Source organism: Ascaphus truei, chromosome 6, assembly GCF_040206685.1.
Source record: "Ascaphus truei isolate aAscTru1 chromosome 6, aAscTru1.hap1, whole genome shotgun sequence".
Lineage (NCBI taxonomy): Eukaryota > Metazoa > Chordata > Amphibia > Anura > Ascaphidae > Ascaphus > Ascaphus truei.
The window spans coordinates 61,310,397-61,334,598 of record NC_134488.1 but is presented as its reverse complement, the minus strand read 5'-3'; the positions used below and the strand labels follow the sequence as shown (position 1 = coordinate 61,334,598).

The following is a 24,202-nucleotide window of genomic DNA, read 5'->3' as shown; positions in this document are numbered from 1 at the left end:
TCATATTGCATATACCTCCTACTGTAATGTTGCAAAGCGCTGCGTACATGGTTGGTGATATATAAATGAAATGATACATACCATGTGTTTTTCGGGGGCTGGATTTAATGAACATTTTTGGTGCAGCCGTAGGGGTTTTGTTAATCCGTCTGGCATTAAAGAGGAGAAATCCCTGCTGCCATAGACTACAGTAATGATTATTACTACATTACCCAATGGTGGCAGAGACTTCAATATTGTGTGTTTCTGGCGTTAATGGAGGAAATAGCGATAGTAACTCCAGGTCTCCATTAAATCCAAATGCCCATGTGCAAATGAGCTCAATATCTCAGATATCAATCATAGAATTGTTGGTGAAAAAGGCATTGAATTGCTGATAATTGTGTAAAAAAAAAAAAAAAAAAAAAAAAAAAAGTTTTTATTCATAATGCCAAATATGATCACCGATTTTAACAATCTTTACTGAATCCCAGCCTTACTGAAACACATCGACACCCACACTTCAACCCTGTGTGCGTGTCACCGACAGTCACCCTCAGCGCATACCAAGTGACATACAAACGTACAGAAAAAGACTCACACAGTTACGTCTACCTGGGTGGGCTGGTGCCGCAGGGAAACCGATAGAGATAAGCAGGGGTGGGGACCACGGAGGTTCAGACCCATGAGCTGGACCTTCCTGGGAGACTCACAGAAGCAGCCAGTCCAGAGGAGCGGGAACAGCATTACAAAACTACCCTGCCGCAGGAGGCAAGCAGCCTGGCAGAGCCATTCGCACTTGGAGTGTTTATACAGAGCCGGAGCAGGGAAGGTCCTGGCAAAAATACAGAACGTGGAGGAAGTTCCAGGGGAGACCATTACCTCGTTTCTGTGATCTCAAAAAGTGAACTTATGACAATGTCATGACATCCCAATCGCTTCTACAGCTCTTATGACGTCTTGAGAACATCACAGCACTACACCTCTCTGGGAAAACAAAGAGCTGAAGGGAGTAACCGTTTACTTATAAATGTAACAATTGTTACATCGACAAAATACATTCAACACTGAAAACAAATCCCAAAGCGTGTGTTTACAATAAAAACTAAAAAGTAAAAAAAGAAAGTACAAATCTTATACTTTCATAGGGTGTCCATTATTGAACCGGACTGTCCTGTATTTGGATAAAAAAAATTGGACATGTATGTGCCTGGTATTACCTCTCTGGACATAGTGACCTGACTGGCTTGGGGGTCCACGGGATTTCCCCAAGGAGGGTTGTTGCCAGGGGGCTGGGCAGCTCCCTCCATCCTGATTGGGTTCATTACCCAGCAGGAGCCAATCAAGGGGAGGTGTCAGGAGCCTGGGAGTGGGGCCAATGACAGGAGGAAAGAGCATGGAGCAGAGAGACAGGTGTGTGTGTGTGTGTGTGTGTGTGTGTGTGTGTGTGTGTGTGTGTGTGTGTGTGTGTGGCGCATCGCACCTTTCACCATTGTGTCCACTATCTTTGGAGAAGCCACCAGCCAACCCTATACGTGCATGATTTACATGTTTTATTTAAAAGCATTAATTGGCTCAATCTATCCTATTTAACATGCCGTTGCCATTCATTCACTTTGATCCTAATGGGGACTCTTCTGGGCCAAGATAAAAATCTAATGTCTGGTAACCCTATAAATCAGACCTTACAAATGAAGCAGAGCAGACATGTCCAGTCTCCCTTATCTGGTGTCTCACTCATTGCCACAGAGAGGAATTTTAGCCATTTCATTCTAAAGTTAGTTAATAAATCTACATACCACAGGTTTAAAAAAAAGGAAAGGATTTATTTAACAATAGGAAATGTACACAAAAAATATCCACTGGCATGTGCACAGTGCCTGTACCCGTCCCATGCGGACCACTCCAAGCCTTCTATAGTCAGCACTCGTGCACCGGTGACCCGTGGAAGAGTTCATTACAAGCACATTACACAAATCGCAGTCTCCGACGTCACTCGTACTCTCCACAGTCTGAGATGATCACTTTTTGTTTGGGTTTTCCGTCTTTGTTACCCTGAGCCTTAGAAAAAAATAATAAAAAGAGATTGACTCAAATAACAACACACTGAATAAGCATTACTAAAGAGAAGACTTGGAGAAAGTAAACGTATTATTGCAAATCCTTAAACTGGATCACAACTTTCTCTCCAAAGTGAAATGAAGAATGTCCCTGGAAATGTACAATATGATGCTTTCTGGGTGAAAGGGCTGGATAGCAAACATGTTTATGTTGTAATGGTGGTTACACATTGTCCCGAGATTCCAGTGAACGGTGTGTGTCCCCTTCTACATTTTGGTGTGTTAGACACGACATCCCCTCCTCTCCCCCGCTTTCTCCAAAAGTCACAGATGTAGTTAGTTGCGAAGCAGAATTTAAAGCCTCACAGGAAAGCGGCAAACCGGCCTCCTCCTCACCTCTATCTGCTGCACAATGTCCATCCCCTCCACCACCTCCCCAAATACCACGTGCTTCCCGTCCAGCCAGTCCGTCTTGTCACAGGTGATGTAGAACTGCGAACCGTTCGTGTTGGTCCCGGAGTTAGCCATAGACAGCAAACCTGGGGGGAAAGAGATGGAAGCTCAGTGACGTGAACTCATTATACAGGTGCGTTTCCCCCCAAATATCACCCACTTTAAAAACTGAGCTCCATGTGCTGCCCTATAAAGCAGATTACTAACCGGGTTTTTTTTTTTTTTTAAAAAGTCCTGTCCTGTTTTTTAATTTTAATGTTTATTTGCAAAGGCACAAAGCCTGCAGTAGTGTGCCCACATGGGAATGCTGGCAGTTTATTCGCACTTAATCCACCAGGTAGCCCAGCTGGTTTTTGTTTTCATACAGGAGTACAAAGCATCAGAAAAAAAAATATGTCTTCTCATTCTTATCAGATAAGGTTCTACCAATATCACAGGGGCGCACGTAAGATTTTTTTTGGATGGGGCGGCACGGCACTTACAGAGACCCTGCACTCTTCCCACGGCGCAGGGCAAAACGTTTGCACACCTCTGCAATATCACTTAGAGAGTGGGGTTCATCACACCTTAAAGGCTCGCCACTCCTTCCTACATATCAGCTTTGCTCTCCTGTTATACTCCTGCTCATCTCTTGGGCTCTGCACATAACAATCTCATCTCCACATCTAATGCTCTCTCGCCTAAAACCCAGTTTCCTTCCAGGCGGAACTCCCTCACATTCCAAGCACCTGCTTTCCCCACTCTTAAGTCAAACCTTAAAATTCCCCTCCTAAATGAAGGATTTCAATAGCCTTGAATCATGGTTACTGTCCCACACTCAGCCACTCCTACCACCCATTGTGGCCAAGCACTGTTATCTACAGCACTTATTCCCTCACCTGCTGTCTCTGCAAGTCTCCCAACATACCACTTAGATTGCAAGCTCTCCCGGGCAGGGATTTCCTTTGCTATTGTATTAGAAGTCCCTGTACTATTTTTTGTCTCTTTTGTAAAGTGCTGCGGGTGCTATATAAAGCTATACATATATTCTAATTTAGGTTTGTGTGAGGGGTCCGGGTGTTTAGGCATAAAGGGGGTCGTTTGTCAAGGTGCGATAGTGCAGGTTCGGCACTACTGCATCTCCCATTCAAGTTGCCAAACCGGCACTCCGCTCACACCTTAATCAAAATAATTCCAAAACACAGTTTATTTAAAAAATAAATAAATCAGTGAGCAGGAAAAAGACCTAGAGGTGGAAACCGACACCGTATTGTACAGTACGGACCTTTAAAATATAAACATGCAGGGGATGTGCCCCTTTAGGTTGGGGCATCTGCTATACCAGGGGTCGCCAACTCCAGTCCTCAAGGGCCACTAACAGGTCAGGTGTTCAGGGTATCCCTGCTTCAGCACAGGTGGCCCAATCGGTGGCTTAATCGAAGACAACCCCTGTGCTGAAGTGGCCATTGAGGACTGCAGTTGCCCCCCTGCACTATACTGTACATTTGTTGTTGTGGTTGGGCTTTGTGGGGAGCCCCCTTTCCCTGTGCACCCCTTCTGGATGTATATAAAAGGATTTATATTCAATTATTGTAGTGCCGTCTAATCCAAGGTTAAATTGCCCCTTTAATCTTTGTTCTTCGCCCTTCCAGACATTGCAACATAAATACACGTTCCTCACCGAGACGTTACAGCCTGGTCGTTCGAAAACTACCCTCGTGGCGATGACACACCGCGCTCTTAGCAAGATCATTTCATAATATATGGTGTTGCTGACAACTAGGCAGCAGCTAGAACAATATACACAAGAAAATAAGGACTTCTCATAACACTATAATTATCAGGATTTAGTTAATCCTCTTACAACCAAATTGTCTTTGTTCGTAGCTTTGTTGGAATAAAAGTGTATATGTTTAAGGGGATTTATTTAACACCAATAATATAGGAGTGCTGCTGTGAGAACTCATTTGAATCTTTCGATTTGTGTATATTATTATCTTGATCTATCTGAATAATGGTACTAATGAGAAAGGAAAGACGGAAAACCTCCAGTAAGCACCATGTGGAAGCCGGTATTATGAAGCCACAAGCCCTTTGTGCCAACGCTTACCCAGAGAGACCACTTTAACCCAATGCATACCAGCCAGAAACAGTTGATTAAAGCTCACATCAGGGATATATGGTAAGAAAATAATATTCCAATCAACAATGTAAAAAGGGAATGTTTATTGGGGTGAAAGAAATTGCACAATTCACCCCAGTACAATTGATTCCTCTTCATAAATAGGGACAGGAAGCTATTGCGCTCCAGTTTCGGATGACTTAAGGAGTAGTGCCCATGAATAATAGACAAGAGAGGTTTGGAAAGCCCTGTATGTTTGTCTGTATACATGTATATCTTTATTTATATAACGCAATTAATGTACATAGCGCTTCACAGCAGTAATACACGTGACAATCATAAATAACAAATAATACAAATAACACATGATGGGTAAGAAGTGCTTCAGACATAAAAATGACATTTAGGAAAAGGACTCCCTGTCTCGAAGATCTTACAATCTAATTGGTAAGTAGGAAGGACGCACAGACAGGAGGAAGGTGTTTTGGTAAGTGCGTCTGCAAGGGGCCACGGTCGATGTATGAGGTGTATAGTATCAGCCACGGAGCTACTCATTGGCATTAGATAGTGAGGCATTTAAAGTGAGCTTTTAAGTGAGAAATATAGTTAGACTATAGTTAATATACTCACTTTCTTCATGCAAGACCAATAACCTCAGCTGATATGACATGGATCTAATTGCATTCTCTTCACAGGTATGTCCCTGATGTGCAAGTCCTGTTTAAAAGATTTACTCAGCGGCCTTAAGCATTGATAAGTTGGTATGTTTGAATATCAAAAGGTGTTTTCCCCCCTCTCTTAACTCTGTGCTGTTAATTGACCAACTGGAACAAGCTGATTTATTGGGGAGGGGGAGGGTCATGTAAAACCAATAACCCTCCTGCACTTGCAGGCACTGCATTGGCATTAGATAGTGAGGCATTTAAAGTGAGCTTTTACATGAGAAATATAGTTAGACTATAGTTTGACTAAAGGTGACTGGGGACTGGATCTACTGCAAACTCTTCTACACATGGCAACAAACGGTGAGCTATTCTGACCACACTATGATCCCTGCTGTTTAGTCTGCGCACACACACTTGGCTCACAACAGCTCCATGCAGCATTACCTACCTCTGGCATAATGAACCTGCTTTTCACCTCCACTTTGTTCTTTCTCATGGCCTCATTGAAATGTTATTCTCTCTATCCACTACAAACGCATCTCTCCTGGCCCACGCCCAACATCACCATACACCCTGGATTACTCAAAAGCCTTGCACTATCTACCGAATGTTGGTGGAGAACCCTGAAAACCACCACTCCAACCACCGCACACTCAAATGGCAAACATCATAAAGTAACAAATTGCAAACAACTACTCAAATTTCTACTCATACTATTACTCTCTTTAGCAGGTGATATTGAACCTAACCCAGGTCCTCCCACTTCAACTCTGTCCCATACCCCTGAGAATACCCCCTTCAAATTCCAAAAAGGGCTATCTCTCGCCCATATAAATATTAGGAGTCTGCTGCCCAAACTGGATGAAATAAGGGCATGGTGCCTTATGCATAAACCAAAAGCAATCGTTCTTACAGAAACATGGCTAACCCCTAAAACTCCTGATGCACATATTGCCATTCAGGGATACTCCATTTTTAGGAGAGATAGGTCAAAGAGAGGAGGGGTGTTATTTTATATAGCAGACACCTTACAATTTACACTGTTATATTGCCCACCAAGACCAACCTCTTTTGAAATCCTTGTTGGCAGAATCTGCCTCCCCTTCTCTAAGCCCATCCTGATTGCTGGAATCTACCGCCCCCCTAAAGCCCCTACACAATCCCTGACTGATATCACCCAGTTTCTTGGCTCCATTTCCTCTCTGAATGAGAAGAGTGAGCTGCTAGTTCTTGGGGATTTCAACTTCAATTGGTTTGACCCTAAAAACCACAAAATCCACACACAAATCAAGTTGCTTAACCTATCGCAACTCATTTCCCAGCCCACACAAACACACCTGAAAATCGCACAACCATTCCTTGCTTGACTGGATTCTCTCCTCAAATCCCAGCAGAATCCAATCCTCTGGCATCCTTCCTGACATTTTCAGTGACCATGCAATAGTGTACTGTGTAAGGAAAATTAAACCGCCCCAATCAAGCCCTAAAGTTCTCCTCACTAGAACATTTAGAAACTTTAACCCACAACAGTTTCTGGCTCACCTTACCAACTGCACTTGGCACAGAATCGATTTAATTCCTGACCCTGATTCTGCGCTCGACTATTTCCAATCCGAGTTCTTAAAACTCTGTGATACCCATGCTCCACTACGCAGAATAAGGGTACAGGGTGCCCACCTTCCATGGGTTACACTTGACCTTATAGCACTCTACCAGTTCAGGGATGCCTTGTGGAAAAGCCACAAAATAACTGGCACTACCAAGGATCTCAATCACTACAGATGCCTGCGGAACATGTGCACAAGGCAACCAATGCATGCAAAAGCACAATATTACTCTGACAATCTCCTCCAGAAAACATCAAACCCAGCTAACTTCTGGAAGGTTATCAACAACATATTCCAGCCTTCTAACCATCAACACCCAAGTAATATCACTAAGGGCGATATTACTCTGACAAACCCCACCGACATTGCAAATGCATTCAATGATTACTTTGTGGGGTGTGCTACTAACATATTAGCAAAACGCAACCCAAACCACAAACATGAATCTCATCATGGGAGTACCCCTATAGCCCCACCCGCTCCCAACATTGCCCACAATTTTCAATTTGGCCCAGTATCCGAAGAGGAGATTACACAAGCGCTTCTCAAATTAAAACTAAGCAGCCAATGCGGACCTGACTTACTACAATCTAGGTTCCTAAGACTTGGTGCCCCAGCAATTGCCAAACCAATTACTTCCATAGTCAACTCTATCCTGTCTGCTGGCCATATCCCTAAGACCTGGAAAGCTGCCAGAGTTGTCCCAATCTTCAAAAGTGAGGACAAAAACACTGTCTCAAACTACAGACCAATCTCCCTTCTCCCAATCCTATCCAAAGTCATGGAAAAAAATGTGTCCACTCCCAATTAAGCGATTACTATAACAAGACAAATTTCCCTAGTCAATTCCAATATGGCTTTCGCCCCAAACACTCTACCGTAACTACCCTGCTAAAAGTTTGCAATGAAATCCAGTGTGGAATGGAAAGGGGTCAACTCACTGATGCAGTATTCCTAGATTTTGCAAAGGCTTTTGATACTGTTGATCATACTATCCTGCTCAACAAACTCCAGAGGTCTGGAATAGGGAAGCATGCTTTAAACTGGTTTCAGTCCTACCTATCAGATAGATCCCAACATGTGTCCATCTCTGGCTCTAACTCTAACCCCCTGGACATCACCTGTGGCGTTCCACAAGGCTCTGTTCTGGGGCCCCTACTCTTCTCAGTGTTCATCAATGATCTTCCCAGCTTGTCAGGAAGCCTCAATACACATGTATGCAGATGACACAATCCTATATGCACACAGGCATAGTCTCTCTAATCTTCAACACATACTTCAGTCTGACTTTTTGAGACTCGAAAACTGGATTTCCCAAAACAAACTGTTTTTAAACACTGACAAGACTGTAACAATGGTGTTTGGGACCAAGACTAAATTTTTAAAGCTTCCAGCGACTGAGCTCCAGATTACAACTAACACCACCCTAACTCCTGTTACTAGTTTTAAATACCTGGGCATATGGTTTGACTCCCTCTTAACAGACGGGATGCACATTGATACCCTGACAACCAAGACCTATGCCAAACTAAGGGTACTTTACAGGAACAAATCCTCCCTAAGTCTCCTGGTCAGAAAACGTATCGCACAGCAGATGCTAATGCCAATTATTGACTATGGAGACATAGTACAGGCATACCCCGCTTTAAGTACACTCACTTTAAGTACATATCGCCCAATAGGCAAACAGCAGCTCACGCATGCGCCTGTCATCACATCCTGAACAGCAATACCGGCTCCCTACCTGTACCAAAGCTGTGCGCAAGCAGGGAGACTATAGAGCCTGTTACCAATGCGTTATTTACATCAGTTATGCATGTATATAACAATTGCAGTACAGTACATTCATCGATAAGTGGGAAAAGGTAGTGCTTCACTTTAAGTACATTTTCGCTTTACATACATGCTCCGGTCCCATTGCGTACGTTAATGCGGGGTATGCCTGTATATGGCTCAGCACCTCAAACCCACCTTAGCAAACTTAACACCCTCTACAACACAATATGTCGTTTTGTTCTCCAATGCAACTATAACACACATCACTGCGAAATGCTCAAAGAACTAGATTGGTCATCACTCGAGTCTAGGCACAAAGTTCACCTTTCCTGTCTTGCCTTCAAATTCTTTATGGGCAAGCTACCCAGCTACCTGAACAAGCTCCTCACCCCTACCACATGCAGCACCTATCACCTGAGATCAGACTCCAAAAGATTGTTCATGGTCCCAAGGCTCAACAAAGTATCCGGCTGCTCCTCCTCTTACCGTGCACCCCAAAACTGGTACAACCTACCAGAGACTCTTACATCCACCACCAGTCTAAGTTCTTTCAAATCTAAGGCTGTCACACATTTTAATGTGGTCTGTAACTGTTTCATACGCCCATAATATAAATTATCTTTAACTGTGCATGCAATGTCTTGTATATAATGTATACCCTGCTCATTATGTAACTGTATTTGTAAACATGTATTATTTGTCTTAACTCTGTGCCCAGGACATACTTGAAAACAAGAGGTAACTCTCAATGTATTACTTCCTGGTAAAATATTTTATAAATAAATAAATACTCCTATGCTTTGTTAAGGAGGTGGGTTTTAAGATGGGTCTTAAAAGGTGGATAGAGAGGGTGCTAGTCGGATGTTGAGGGGAAGGGTATTCCTGAGGTGTGGGGCAGTCAGTCAGAAAGGTTTAAGGCTGGAGAGGGCTTTAGATACAAAAAAGGAGTAGAGAGAAGACATCCTTGAGCAGAACGCAAGAGTCGGGATGGTGCATAGCGAAAAATTAGGGCTGAGATGTAAGGAGGAGCATAAGAGTGTAAAAGCTTTAAATAAAAGAGAGGAGGAGAATTGGGTGTATGATACGGGATTTGATAGGAAGCCAGAAGAGGGATTTCAGCAGGGGAAGAAGCTGAGACATATCGGAAAGAGCAGAGTGATTCTGGCAGCAGCATTTAGGATAGATTGTAGGGGAGACAGGTGAGAGGCAGGAAGGCCGGACAGCAGGAGGTTACAGTAGTCGAGACGGGAGAGAATGAGGGTCTGTGTCAGAGATTTTGCAGTCGAGCAACAGAGGAAAGGGCGTATCTTTGTAATACTTCGGAAGAAAAAAAAAACTACAGGTTTTTGCTACCTTTTGAATGTGAGGGGCGAATGTGAAAGAGGAGTCGAGTGTGACCCCTAGGCAGCGTGCTTGGGCTACTGGGTGAATGATCGTAGTTCCAACAGTAATGTGGAAGGAGGTAGTAGGCCCAGGTTTGGGAGGAAGTATGAAGAGCTCTGATTTTGCCATGTTGAGTTTAAGTCGGCGGAGGACCATCCAGGATGATATCGCAGAGACACATTCAGAAACTTTAGTCTGTACAGCAGGTGTAAAGTCAGGGGTTAAATTAAAACTCTAGAGTATATATCGCAGTTGTAGAGGTAAAAGTCATTAACTACATTCTTTGAGTACTGAGAAAAGGGCAATTAAATGTTCTTTTTGACATGATAAATTATATATTCAAAAAGGAAGTTTTTTGATATGACAAGTTCTGAAGGATTAGGTGTCTAATGAGTTTCTCAATAGAAATATTAAGAAATTCCAAGCCAGAAAGTGCATTTAGTGTATATTTGCCAAAATGCACTGAAGGACTTTTACCTCAACAATGACGATATATTTGCCTGGAAGTGTCTGGCCATGCCTCTCCTGACCCGTAGCACAAAATAGCATCAGGATCCCTCCCCCATTACATACCTGGCGCAGTGTGTTTCAAGATGAAGTTCTCATCGTCAAACTTTTTCCCGTAGATAGATTTCCCTCCTGTGCCGTTGTGGTTGGTGAAGTCTCCGGCCTGGCACATGAACTGCGGGATCACTCTGTGAAAGCTGCTGCCCTTGTAGCCGAAACCCTTTTCGTGGGTGCAGAGACAGCGGAAGTTCTCTGTGCGTTAGTGAGAGAGGAGCGTCAGGATTCAACCCTACAACCACCTCACCTTCCCGAGAGACAGAAAAACACACACACGCGCACACGCGCGCGCGCACACACGCACACACGCGCGTCTTTGGAACCAATATTGTAGATTTAGAATGACATTTTAATGCATGCATCCTGTATGGAAGTATTAAGAGTCTACATGTATTTGTTAACGTGATGCATTTATATTTTACCAATAAGCCAAATTCTGATGCCAGCTGGGTAGCTTGTTAGTATTAAGAATGTATTAATCTTCAATAGGTTTTTATAAATACTGCTTTGTTGTAATTGTATTTCAGAGCTCGAAGGTCTCATTTGTGATACAAAAACATGGTAAAGTGAACACATAGAAATGTATGATACTAGCTGTGCTTCTTTCCCGGTGCGTTACTGGCAAAGTCAGATGTGTGCAACAAAATCCTAATGTCTCAGGGTCCAGTTACATGTACATCCTACTAAATACAACATGTTTGTCACTTGAAGTGCTCGAAATTTTATATCGTGACAAGTCCAATACAGGTATCACTTCTACCCAAAATATATTGCTCCATCTGATAATTATTGCAGGGCAACGCGGCGCGGCCGTCCTCTACCCGCGCACACAGCAACGCGGCGCGGCCGTCCTCTACCCGCGCACACAGCAACGCGGCGCGGCCGTCCTCTACCCGCGCACACAGCAACGCGGCGCGCCGTCCTCTACCCGCGCACACAGCAACGCGGCGCGGCCGTCCTCTACCCGCGCACACAGCAACGCGGCGCGGCCGTCCTCTACCCGCGCACACAGCAACGCGGCGCGGCCGTCCTCTACCCGCGCACACAGCAACGCGGCGCGGCCGTCCTCTACCCGCGCACAGAGCAACGCGGCGCGGCCGTCCTCTACCCGCGCACACAGCAACGCGGCGCGGCCGTCCTCTACCCGCGCACACAGCAACGCGGCGCGGCCGTCCTCTACCCGCGCACACAGCAACGCGGCGCGCCGTCCTCTACCCGCGCACACAGCAACGCGGCGCGGCCGTCCTCTACCCGCGCACACAGCAACGCGGCGCGCCGTCCTCTACCCGCGCACACAGCAACGCGGCGCGGCCGTCCTCTACCCGCGCACACAGCAACGCGGCGCGGCCGTCCTCTACCCGCGCACACAGCAACGCGGCGCGGCCGTCCTCTACCCGCGCACACAGCAACGCGGCGCGGCCGTCCTCTACCCGCGCACACAGCAACGCGGCGCGCCGTCCTCTACCCGCGCACACAGCAACGCGGCGCGGCCGTCCTCTACCCGCGCACACAGCAACGCGGCGCGGCCGTCCTCTACCCGCGCACACAGCAACGCGGCCGTCCTCTACCCGCGCACACAGCATAGCAGCACGGATTAGTATAGCTGGCTTCTTCTGACCTCAGCATTTTGGAGTTTCCTGAGCCCAGCCACTTTTACACCCGTTCCTCTGCTCTCCTGACAGATTTGTATGAAGAGTCTCACCTGCTGTCATTGGCACGATATCAGCTCGCAGCAGGAAGCGGATCCGACCCGCCGGCTTGTTCCCGATCTTGATGTCCATGTAAACCTGGGGGTTTACCCGCGCCTTCTTAGAAGGAGGCTCGCCCTGTCAAAAAAAGAAATACAATGTATAAGGATAAAAAGCAAGGAAGTCCGCACCATATATGTGATGTGTACAGTAATTCCCGTGCAGCTGTCAGCAGGAGTACTCGAAAATCTCTTGTATAGTGAGACCACCTAGGGGAGGTCACAACGTATCACAGAGACAAGAAAACAGAAAGCGCAGTATGATGCTTAATATGTATTGAGAGAAAGTCCTACAACAGGACTACATGGTACACAAAAAAGAATGACAATAATACGAAAATACAAAATTGCAACTTACAACTTCTTTAAAAATGGTGATAGTGAGGACCGGGAGATCCGAAATGACAGCCACTGGAGAAGGTGGAGCGCAGTCTCCGCCAGCTGCTCTTTAAACCTCACGTGGGGTTGCTACCTCAGTTTCTATTGGAAGAGCCACAGACCGGTCGAGAGGTTTAAACCACAGCTGACAGACGGTGGCCCGGACCTATAACACCGACTCCTGCAGCTGTCTTTCCGGGTCTCCCGGTCCCCGCTCTCACCATTTTTAAACAAGATGCAATTTTGGATTTTCGGATTATTGTCATACTTTTTTCTGTACCATGTAGTCCTGCTGTAGGACTCACTCTTAATACATATTATACAGCATACTGCTTCTCAGTGCGCTTTCTATTTTCTTGTCACAATGTAAAAGGATCTGTTTATATACACAGTCAAGCACAAACAGCACTCACAGGCTTCCAATAATGGATGTTTATTCACAGATCAACGTTTTGGTCCAAAATTTGTGGGCTTTTATCTGGAGAAAAGTCCACATGTTGGGCTCGTAACGTTGATCTGTGATTAAACAGTGCTGCTTTGCTTGAGCTTCACCTAGGATCTCTCAGAGCCGGCATGCACCCATGTTAGTTCACCTAATCCAAGGGTGAGTGCTCCTCAACTTCCTTCATATATACACATTAGTACATATTAATGTAAAAGTATCTCACTCAGTGGGAGTTTTATAGACCTGTCGTTTCTCTCCCTAAACTACATTTCAACTGAGATGCTTCCCCTCCAGCCCCCTTTTACGGCGAATCCAACATACCTCTACTGCTGCGGGTTTGGGCGCTTCTGTCCCGTCTCCCTCTTGATTCTCCACCAAGGTTTTCCCAGAGAATTTCTTCAGCCAGTCATCGTCAGACCAAACTAACAGACAGACAGACAGAGCAAAGTGAACACAGCGAACGCAGAAAGGACCAGCGTGATCTCTCGAACTGCTGTGCACTTACCGGCTCTCGAAGACCCTTCCTTTAACCTCATGGGTTTGGCCAGATTGACACGGATCGTTCTCCCAAACAGTTCCGACTCATTCTACAAAAACACAGGCTCCGAATCAGACTCGGTCTCCAATAACATATGACATGGTATCCAGAATAACACAGGGGGAAAGAACAAAAAGACAATCCCAGCACTAGGGAGGGAGTGGGGGGGGGGGGGTCTGAATATTATGAATCCAGTGACCCAGATTAGCACGAGTGAAACGTGTGGCTTCACAATAAAACATACCCCACAACAGGGGAACAAGCAATAATGAGACTAAAGATAATAAAAATGAGATAATACGGGCAAGTTAGAAGAAGAGTTTCATACCATGTTATCGATGGCGGCAGCAGCATCCTAAAGGGAGCAAATATAACAAGTTCATTGGGAGAGGGACACACACACACACACACCTTAAAACCACTTTGCAGCCAGAGAGGTCTGCAACATAATATATCTGTAACATGCGGATCTGGCAGAAAAGTCCTTATGGACAAAAAAATTAAAACAGTGGACAACAGAATAAGAGCTCAATATAGGGAAGAGTAATGGAAACACAAACCTCTGGCAGCTCAAACTCAACGAAAGCAAATCCTCTGTGCTTCTCTGTAAAGGAGAGAAGACCCAAATTAACTCATAGCAGTGGCATGTTTAAAAACGTAAATGTAGGTGGTTGACCAAAAAAAAAAAAAAAAATGATATTTAGCTAATCTGTTTTCTGGTAACACTGTTTGTAAACTATTGTATATACCTGTACAAGTATACACAGCCCCTGTAAGCTCAGAATCAATACCCACCACACCTAAATATGTGTGTCAAAAAGGAGCGCTACTGGGATTATGATATCATGCAATATAAACAAAAGACAAACGGCCCCAGTGCCACACCGAATATGACAAATTATATAGTTCAATATTTATCTCTTTTTCCTTTCATAAGTGAGGATCATTTAGTTAAATTCTTTGGCATGTTAAGCTTGCAAACCCAGCCAAGGTATCCCCTCTTATGCAAGTGCCAACACTGCTGCACCTGCAAAAAGCTCTCCTAACGTCTCTAATGAAGGGAGAACGGTCTTAATAGACTGCTCATTCACAGGTGAATAACAAGAACTGCAATTTAAAAGGTGGAATCGGTGAGCTCAAAATCAGGGAGAAGGGGTCATAAACCTCCAAATTGTTTAACCAATAGAAATTTACCACACACAGCCCCTATAAAAGCTCAGAACCCACCACACTTTTCCCCCTTTGGTTTAAAGTGATAAAAAGAACAATTACCTGATACGGTCAGAATTAAATTGACCTGAAGAAAATTAAAACTATGCATAACCATAAATCTCCATTTAAAACAAACATGTAACCAATGAAAAAGGCACAAAAAACACAGCGCACGACGCTCATAGTGCATTAAAAATTATATTGACATAAAAAATATTAAAGGTGAGTATTAAGCGTACATCAAAATAATAATAAACAGGCAATTTTGGGATAATGTTACCCAACACCACGTGGAAGCCGGATCAGATGTCCTCACATAAGGATGGAGGCTGGTTCCTTTCACACCGGTTCCTGGTCAGGTAAGTGGGAAGTCTTTGTTAGTCCTTGCTCCCAAGAGTAAATCAACACGTTTGCAGCTCTGTCCTCGATCGCTGCTTTAGACGAAGCTCCACACCAGCTGAGATCCTCTCTGACACCCCTCCGTTGGAGCGCTTCCGGGTTGGTGACGTCACCGCGGGGTTTCTCGCCGATACTGGCGCCGGTTACACTGGGTATGCTCGTCGTAGTAAGGCAGTGAAGTTAGGAATAATACTGCTCTAAACTCTCCAACGCGTTTCGAAACCCGTAGGTTTCTTCATCAGGGAATAAATGTATAAATGAAAATATAGATATTTGGTCTCTATATTGATTTGTCCTCATGAGATTTGAGAATTATGCCTGACTATATTATTAACTTTTTATTAGTTTCAACTATTATTTTAATATTTTAACCTTTGCCTCTTTGTCTTTTTAAAATTTGTGCTAGGCTTATATCATCTTTCGTTTATGTATGCCAAAATATAGCATGCGTTTTTTAGCATGGTGTATTGTGTTTTTAATTAGAATTTCTACAAGTCTATATTAACCTATTTTGCGTGCCTTTCCTTCAAGGAAGGTGATATGATGGGAGGTTAAATGCGCCACCAATATGCTGCTAATATCTGTTCTATGCATTAATACTCCTCTCTTTGGTTTTAGAATCACCTATCGCGTTTTAATATTGTTTATGCACATTTGTGTCCGTGTATTTGCTTGTTAATAAAGTTCATTTTGTTTTTGTTATGTTGTCAATGACAACAGTTTGGGCGTGCAGTCCGGGTACTTTGACTCCTCCCCGCCATTCTCTCATTGGTGGAGAAATTAACCGATTGGACCAATGGGGTCATGGCGTGGGGTATTTAAAACCCAAGTATTTTCATTTATACATTTATTCCCTGATGAAGAAACCTACGAGTTTCGAAACGCGTTGGAGAGTTTAGAGCAGTATTATTCCTAACTTCACTGCCTTACTACGACGAGCATACCCAGTGTAACCGGCGCCAGTATCGGCGAGAAACCCCGCGGTGACGTCACCAACCCTGAAGCGCTCCAACGGAGGGGTGTCAGAGAGGATCTCAGCTGGTGTGGAGCTTCGTCTAAAGCAGCGATCGAGGACAGAGCTGCAAACGTGTTGATTTACTCTTGGGAGCAAGGACTAACAAAGACTTCCCACTTACCTGACCAGGAACAGGTGTGAAAGGAACCAGCCTCCATCCTTATGTGAGGACATCTGATCCGGCTTCCACGTGGTGTTGGGTAACATTATCCCAAAATTGCCTGTTTATTATTATTTTGATGTACGCTTAATACTCACCTTTAATATTTTTTATGTCAATATAATTTTTAATGCACTATGAGCGTCGTGCGCTGTGTTTTTTGTGTCTTTTTCTGTTAGCTATAGGGGGTTTCTGAGCCCTCCCTTCTACCGCAGCTGCAGACGCTCAAATTACCAAGGTCACGTATTTAAATTCATTATTATCACATCACTGTTTACATTAGTTGCGCACTTTTTTCTTCACCCATGTAACCAATGAAGCAAATGACTGAAATAATCCCTTTAAGGATGACTGAATCCAACTATGGAAGCCTATTAAATTAATAGATTATAAACCGCGTTCCTGCCTGCTACATCGGGCCGCATCTTTAAGGCAATTTAGAATAATAGTAACCACAGCAGTACAAGAGCTGAGAAGGTTGGGGTTCCTCACCGGTTTCATAGTCCAGTGGTATCTGAATGTCTGTGATGTCTCCGAATGGAATAAAAGCCGCGTGTAGAATCTTCTCGTCCACCTCCTCGGCCAGACCACCTGCAGATGAGAGATGTTGTAACGCTGCTTGCAGGGCCGGGAGGAATCCACCCGGGGTCTAATACACAGAGATAGACAGCGGTACAACGTGCTGGGGCCCAGGTCACTTCAATATGCATACAAAGCAGGGCAGCTACCAAGCCTCTTATCCCTTTAGCTGTCAGATGGGCTAGCAACGCAATAAGTGTAACAGCTTGTTTGCTACCCTGTACAAATAGTATATAGTGACAGCAAGGGAACAACTTTCCCATGACTCTCACACACTGTGGCTGAGAACCCAAGCAGACCATACAAACGGGGGGGACTCCAGCAGCACAAGCGAGGGGTGGCATTTTAATACAGCAACCAAACAAAATGAGCATGTTTACAAATTAGTGTTTGATAAACATACAATCAGCCAAACCATCGGTCTCAAGGATGGATACAGCACAAAGTAGGTAAGTAAATTCAAGTGGTATACTGTAATCAAAAACATAACCAACATTTCCGTCTGCTATGGGACCACTATGATAAAGATCCATAGCAGAACGAAAAATTGGTTATCTTCTGATTGCAATATACCCCTTGAATTCACTTAATCTATGTTGTGATGCAATGATAACATGTCTGAGGCAGGACTAAAACCCCCATAACCACACAGTATACTATGCTTTCAATGCAGCAAAGGATTCTGGGTAATGATATGCAAATTAGCCCCCACAGTAAGGTCATGTTCTTCCTTGAAACCTATGGTTTGAGATAGATATAACTATATTATAAAAGAGGAGAACTCTTGAAAGCTTGTCTTATAATATCAATTGTTAGTCCAAATAAAATAAAAAAGTATAACCTAATTCTCAAGTACCCATTTATTCCGCACTATCGCAACTAACACGGCTATTGCTACTTAAAGCTGCAGTTCAGTCAATATCCTGCATGTGTGGTTTTTTTAATAAATCAGTTCTGTAGTAAGAAAAAAATACTTTTAGCATTTTCTGTTTTTAAAAAAACAACTTTGAAAGACCAATTTTCTTGTATTCTATTTTAACAGCCATTTGCTAAGGCACTGCCCCTTCATGTCCTGTCACAAGCCCTGGCACACCCCTTTGTCAGCCCTGCCCTCCTCTAGCACATGTCAGTGCAGGAGTGCTCATGAATATTCATGAGCTTCCACTGACTGACAAGCAGAATATAAACAAATCCCAGCTTTTAATATGTCACCAAATTTCGACCTATCAATACATGGAGAACGAATTGACCTGCAGCTATACAGTTCTTTAGGTAATTAGAGATTGCACACATAAAACTATTGAAGTAAAAAAATTAATGTAAAAAAAAAAAAAAAGACTGAACTGCAGCTTTAATTCCTTAAATAGTATTATTCAAAAGTGTTTTGGCCGTCCCTCAATAGCTCATTGATGACATAATAATGCACATTGCCTGATGGCAGATATGGAAAGTCAGGAGGAAGGGCGGGGGGGAGGGGCGATGGAGGAAGTGCGGGGGGGTGAGGGGTGGAGGGCGGGGGGCGGGGGGCGATGGAGGAAGTGCGGGGGGGAGGGGCGATGGAGGAAGTGCGGGGTGGAGGGGCGATGGAGGAAGTGCGAGGGGGAGGGGCGATGGAGGAAGTGCGAGGGGGGAGGGGCGATGGAGGAAGTGCGAGGGGGGAGGGGCGATGGAGGAAGTGCGAGGGGGAGGGGCGATGGAGGAAGTGCGAGGGGGGAGGGGCGATGGAGGAAGTGCGAGGGGGAGGGGCGATGGAGGAAGTGCGAGGGGGAGGGGCGATGGAGGAAGTGCAGGGGGGGGGGATGGAGGAAGTGCGGGGGGGAGGGGCGATGGAGGAAGTGCGGGGGGAGGGGCGATGGAGGAAGTGCGAGGGGGGAGGGGCGATGGAGGAAGTGCAGGGGGGGGGGATGGAGGAAGTGCGGGGGGGAGGGGCGATGGAGGAAGTGCGGGGGGAGGGGCGATGGAGGAAGTGCGGGGGGAGGGGCGATGGAGGAAGTGCGAGGGGGGAGGGGCGATGGAGGAAGTGCGAGGGGGGAGGGGCGATGGAGGAAGTGCGAGGGGGAGGGGCGATGGAGGAAGTGCGAGGGGGGAGGGGCGATGGAGGAAGTGCGGGGGGGGGGGGATGGAGGAAGTGCGGGGGGGGAGGGGCGATGGAGGAAGTGCGGGGGGGGAGGGGCGATGCAGGAAGTGCGGGGGGAGGGGCGATGGAGGAAGTGCGGGGGTGGGGGGCGATGGAGGAAGTGCGGGGGTGGGGGGGCGATGGAGGAAGTGCGGGGAGGAGGGTCGATTTAGGAAGTGCGGGGGGGAGGGTCGATTTAGGAAGTGCGGGGGGGAGGGTCGATGGAGGAAGTGCGGGGGGGAGGGGCGATGGAGGAAGTGCGGGGGGGAGGGTCGATGGAGGAAGTGCGGGGGGGGAGATGGAGGAAGTGTGCGGGGGGAGGAAGTGTGCGGGGGGGAGGAAGATGGAGGAAGTGCGGGGGGGAGGAAGATGGAGGAAGTGCGCGGGGGAGGAAGATGGAGGAAGTGCGCGGGGGGAAGATGGAGGAAGTGCGCAGGGGGGGAAGATGGAGGAAGTGCGCGGGGGGAAGATGGAGGAAGTTCGCGGGGGGGGGAAAGATGGAGGAAGTTCGCGGGGGGGGGGGGGGAAAGATGGAGGAAGTGCACGGGGGGGGGGGGAAAGATGGAGGAAGTGCACGGGGGGGGGAAGATGGAGGAAGTGCACGGGGGGGGGAAAGATGGAGGAAGTGCACGGGGGGGAAGATGGAGGAAGTGCACGGGGGGGGAAGATGGAGGAAGTGCACGGGGGGGGGAAGATGGAGGAAGTGCGCGGGGGGGAAATGGAGGAAGTGCGCGGGGGGGGGAAATGGAGGAAGTGCGCGGGGGGGGGGAAAGATGGAGGAAGTGCACGGGGGGGGAAGATGGAGGAAGTGCACGGGGGGGAAGATGGAGGAAGTGCACGGGGGGGGGGGGGGAAGTGCACGGGGGGGGGAAGTGCACGGGGGGGGGAAGTGCACGGGGGGGGGGAAGTGCACGGGGGGGGGGGAAGTGCACGGGGGGGGGAAGTGCACGGGGGGGGGAAGTGCACGGGGGGGGAAGTGCACGGGGGGGGAAGTGCACGGGGGGGGGAAGTGCACGGGGGGGGGGAAGATGGAGGAAGTGCACGGGGGGGGGGGAAGATGGAGGAAGTGCACGGGGGGGGGGAAGATGGAGGAAGTGCACGGGGGGGGAAGATGGAGGAAGTGCACGGGGGGGGGAAGATGGAGGAAGTGCACGGGGGGGGGAAGATGGAGGAAGTGCACGGGGGGGGAAGATGGAGGAAGTGCACGGGGGGGGGGAAGATGGAGGAAGTGCACGGGGGGGGGGAAGATGGAGGAAGTGCACGGGGGGGGGAAGATGGAGGAAGTGCACGGGGGGGGGAAGATGGAGGAAGTGCACGGGGGGGGGAAGATGGAGGAAGTGCACGGGGGGGGAAGATGGAGGAAGTGCACGGGGGGGGGGAAGATGGAGGAAGTGCACGGGGGGGGAAGATGGAGGAAGTGCACGGGGGGGGGAAGATGGAGGAAGTGCACGGGGGGGGGGGAAGATGGAGGAAGTGCGCGGGGGGGGAAGATGGAGGAAGTGCGCGGGGGGGGAAGATGGAGGAAGTGCACGGAGGGGGAAGATGGAGGAAGTGCGCGGGGGGGGGGAAGATGGAGGAAGTGCGCGGGGGGGGAAGATGGAGGAAGTGCACGGGGGGGAGATGGAGGAAGTGCGCGGGGGGGAAGATGGAGGAAGTGCGCGGGGGGGGAGAAGATGGAGGAAGTGCGCGGGGGGGGAGAAGATGGAGGAAGTGCGCGGGGGGGGAGAAGATGGAGGAAGTGCGCGGGGGGGGGGAGAAGATGGAGGAAGTGCGGGGGGGGGGAAGATGGAGGAAGTGCGCGGGGGGGGGGAAGATGGAGGAAGTGCGCGGGGGGGGGGGAAGATGGAGGAAGTGCGCGGGGGGGGGGGAAGATGGAGGAAGTGCGCGGGGGGGGGGGAAGATGGAGGAAGTGCGGGGGGGGGGAAGATGGAGGAAGTGCGCGGGGGGGGGAAGATGGAGGAAGTGCGCGGGGGGGAAGATGGAGGAAGTGCGCGGGGGGGGGAAGATGGAGGAAGTGCGCGGGGGGGAGATGGAGGAAGTGCGCGGGGGGGAGATGGAGGAAGTGCGCGGGGGGGGAAGATGGAGGAAGTGCGCGGGGGGGAAGATGGAGGAAGTGCGCGGGGGGGGAAGATGGAGGAAGTGCGCGGGGGGGGGGAGATGGAGGAAGTGCACGGGGGGGAGATGGAGTTAGTGCGCAGGGGGGAGATGGAGGAAGTGCGCAGGGGGGGAAATGGAGAAAGTGCGCAGGGGGGGAAATGGAGGAAGTGCACGGGGGGGAAGATGGAGGAAGTGCACGGGGGGGAAGATGGAGGAAGTGCGCGGGGGGGGGAAGATGGAGGAAGTGCGGGGGGGGGAAGATGGAGGAAGTGCGGGGGGGGGGGGAAGATGGAGGAAGTGCGCGGGGGGGGGGGGAAGATGGAGGAAGTGCGCGGGGGGGGGGGGAAGATGGAGGAAGTGCGCGGGGGGGGGGGGAAGATGGAGGAAGTGCGCGGGGGGGGGGGGAAGATGGAGGAAGTGCGCGGGGGGGGGGGAAGATGGAGGAAGTGCGCGGGGGGGGGAAGATGGAAAAAGTGCGCGGGGGGGGGGAAGATGGAGGAAGTGCGCGGGGGGGGGAAGATGGAGGAAGTGCACGGGGGGGGGGGGAGATGGAGGAAGTGCGCGGGGGGGAAGATGGAGGAAGTGCGCGGGGGGGGAAGATGGAGGAAGTGCGCGGGGGGGGGGAGATGGAGGAAGTGCGCGGAGGGGGAGATGGAGGAAGTGCGCGGGGGGGAGATGGAGTTAGTGCGCAGGGGGGAGATGGAGTAAGTGCGCAGGGGGGGAAATGGAGAAAGTGCGCGGGGGGGAAATGGAGGAAGTGCGCGGGGGGGAAATGGAGGAAGTGCGCGGGGGGGGGGGGGAAATGGAGGAAGTGCACGGGGGGGGGAAATGGAGGAAGTGCGCGGGGGGGGGAAGATGGAGGAAGTGCGCGGGGGGGGGGGAAGATGGAGGAAGTGCGCGGGGGGGGGGAAGATGGAGGAAGTGCGCGGGGGGGGGAAGATGGAGGAAGTGCGCAGGGGGGAAGATGGAGAAAGTGCGCGGGGGGGAAGATGGAGGAAGTGCGCGGGGGGAAGATGAAGGAAGTGCGCGGGGGGGAAGATGAAGGAAGTGCGCGGGGGGGAAGATGAAGGAAGTGCGCGGGGGGGGAAGATGGAGGAAGTGCGCGGGGGGGAAGATGGAGGAAGTGCGTAGGGGGGAAGATGGAGGAAGTGCGTAGGGGGGAAGATGGAGGAAGTGCGTGGGGGGGGGGGAAGATGGAGGAAGTGCGTGGGGGGGGGGGAAGATGGAGGAAGTGCGTGGGGGGGGGGGGAAGATGGAGGAAGTGCGTGGGGGGGGGGGAAGATGGAGGAAGTGCGTGGGGGGGGAAGATGGAGGAAGTGCGTGGGGGGGGAAGATGGAGGAAGTGCGTGGGGGGGGAAGATGGAGGAAGTGCATGGGGGGGAAGATGGAGGAAGTGCGCGGGGGGGGAAAGATGGAGGAAGTGCGCGGGGGGGAAGATGGAGGAAGCGCGGGGGGGGAAGATGGAGGAAGCGCGGGGGGGGGAAGATGGAGGAAGCGCAGGGGGGGAAGATGGAGGAAGCGCAGGGGGGGAAGATGGAGGAAGCGCAGGGGGGGAAGATGGAGGAAGCGCAGGGGGGGAAGATGGAGGAAGCGCGGGGGGGGGGGAAGATGGAGGAAGCGCGGGGGGGGGGGAAGATGGAGGAAGCGCGGGGGGGGGGAAGATGGAGGAAGCGCGGGGGGGGGGAAGATGGAGGAAGCGCGGGGGGGGGGAAGATGGAGGAAGCGCGGGGGGGGGGGAAGATGGAGGAAGCGCGGGGGGGAAGATGGAGGAAGTGCGCGGGGGGAGGGGAAGATGGAGGAAGTGCGCGGAGGGGAGGGGAAGATGGAGGAAGTGCGCGGGGGGGGGGAAGATGGAGGAAGTGCGCGGGGGGGGGGGGAAGATGGAGGAAGTGCGCGGGGGGGGGGGGGAAGATGGAGGAAGTGCGCGGGGGATAAAGATGGAGGAAGTGTGCAGAGGGAAAAATAGGATGGAGGAAGTAAATGGGGGGGGGGGGAAGATGGAAGTGTGCGGGGAAAAGGTGTAGATAGTGTGTGTGTGGGGGTCGGAGTGGGGAGATAATGGAAGTATTTGTGCGTATGTACACAAGCACCAATGAATATGTACACATACTGTGTTAATTGGATAGGTATATCCAAATATAAACACACGTGTGCCCCTGTGCAGGGTAAGACGTGCTCTTCCTCCCGCTTTCGGGCCCCCATGTGGTGTGTCCCCTCTACACAGCACTTAATGACGCCACTAACAGAGAACATACAGGTCGCCGCTGTTGCAGAACTCACCGACGTATAAAATCCGCTTGGTGGCCGCCATGTTGCATCGCTCCGCAATAACCTTTACCCTTTCACCTAAGGGAGACTATCCGCCAGTCAATGCACTCTATGGTTAGCAGCGCTCCGCCCTTCCCTGAAGCGCTGCACATGCGCGGCACTCACTGAGCATGAGCGTCACAGGGAGAGTCACGTGCCTGAAAGGCCCGGCACCAATCAAGACAGACGTGTGACGGGACGCGTTATTTGCAATGGGGGGAGGGAGATAATATAATAATGTGGCGGACAGAGGGTTGTTATAATAATAATAATGTGGGGGACGGTGGGTTATAATAATAATAATAATAATAATAATAATGTCGGGCGGACGGAGGGTATAATAATAATAATGTGGTGGACGGAGGGTTGTTATAATAATAATAATGTGGGGGACTGTGGGTTATAATAATAATAATAATAATGTCGGGCGGACGGAGGGTATAATAATAATAATAATGTGGCGGTCGGAGGGTATAATAATAATAATAATTTGGCGGTCGGAGGGTATAATAATTTGGCGGACGGAGGGTATAATAATAATAATAATGTGGCGGACGGAGGGTATAATAATAATAATAATGTGGGGGACGGAGGGTATAATAATAATTTGGCGGACGGAGG

General features: G+C 49.1%; 1 protein-coding gene across 2 annotated transcripts; it reads right to left on the bottom strand.

Annotated features, from left to right (window-relative positions):
- Window positions 1-1,784: 1,784 nt before the first annotated feature.
- On the bottom strand, window positions 1,785-23,695 carry PPIE (peptidylprolyl isomerase E). 2 transcript variants are annotated; one of them, XM_075604489.1, is made up of 10 exons: window positions 23,555-23,695; window positions 16,975-17,073; window positions 14,257-14,300; window positions 14,025-14,051; window positions 13,664-13,745; window positions 13,480-13,580; window positions 12,291-12,414; window positions 10,598-10,783; window positions 2,436-2,578; window positions 1,785-2,040 (listed from the first exon to the last, which is right to left on the bottom strand). In XM_075604489.1, exons 1-10 carry the CDS (start codon window positions 23,583-23,585, stop codon window positions 1,972-1,974), a joined length of 906 nt encoding a protein of 301 aa, XP_075460604.1. In that variant the 5' UTR covers window positions 23,586-23,695; the 3' UTR covers window positions 1,785-1,971. The 2 variants fall into 2 exon arrangements, with proteins under 2 accessions (XP_075460604.1, XP_075460605.1); XM_075604490.1 differs by having other exon boundaries at window positions 2,484-2,578.
- Between the last annotated feature and the right edge of the window lie 507 nt (window positions 23,696-24,202).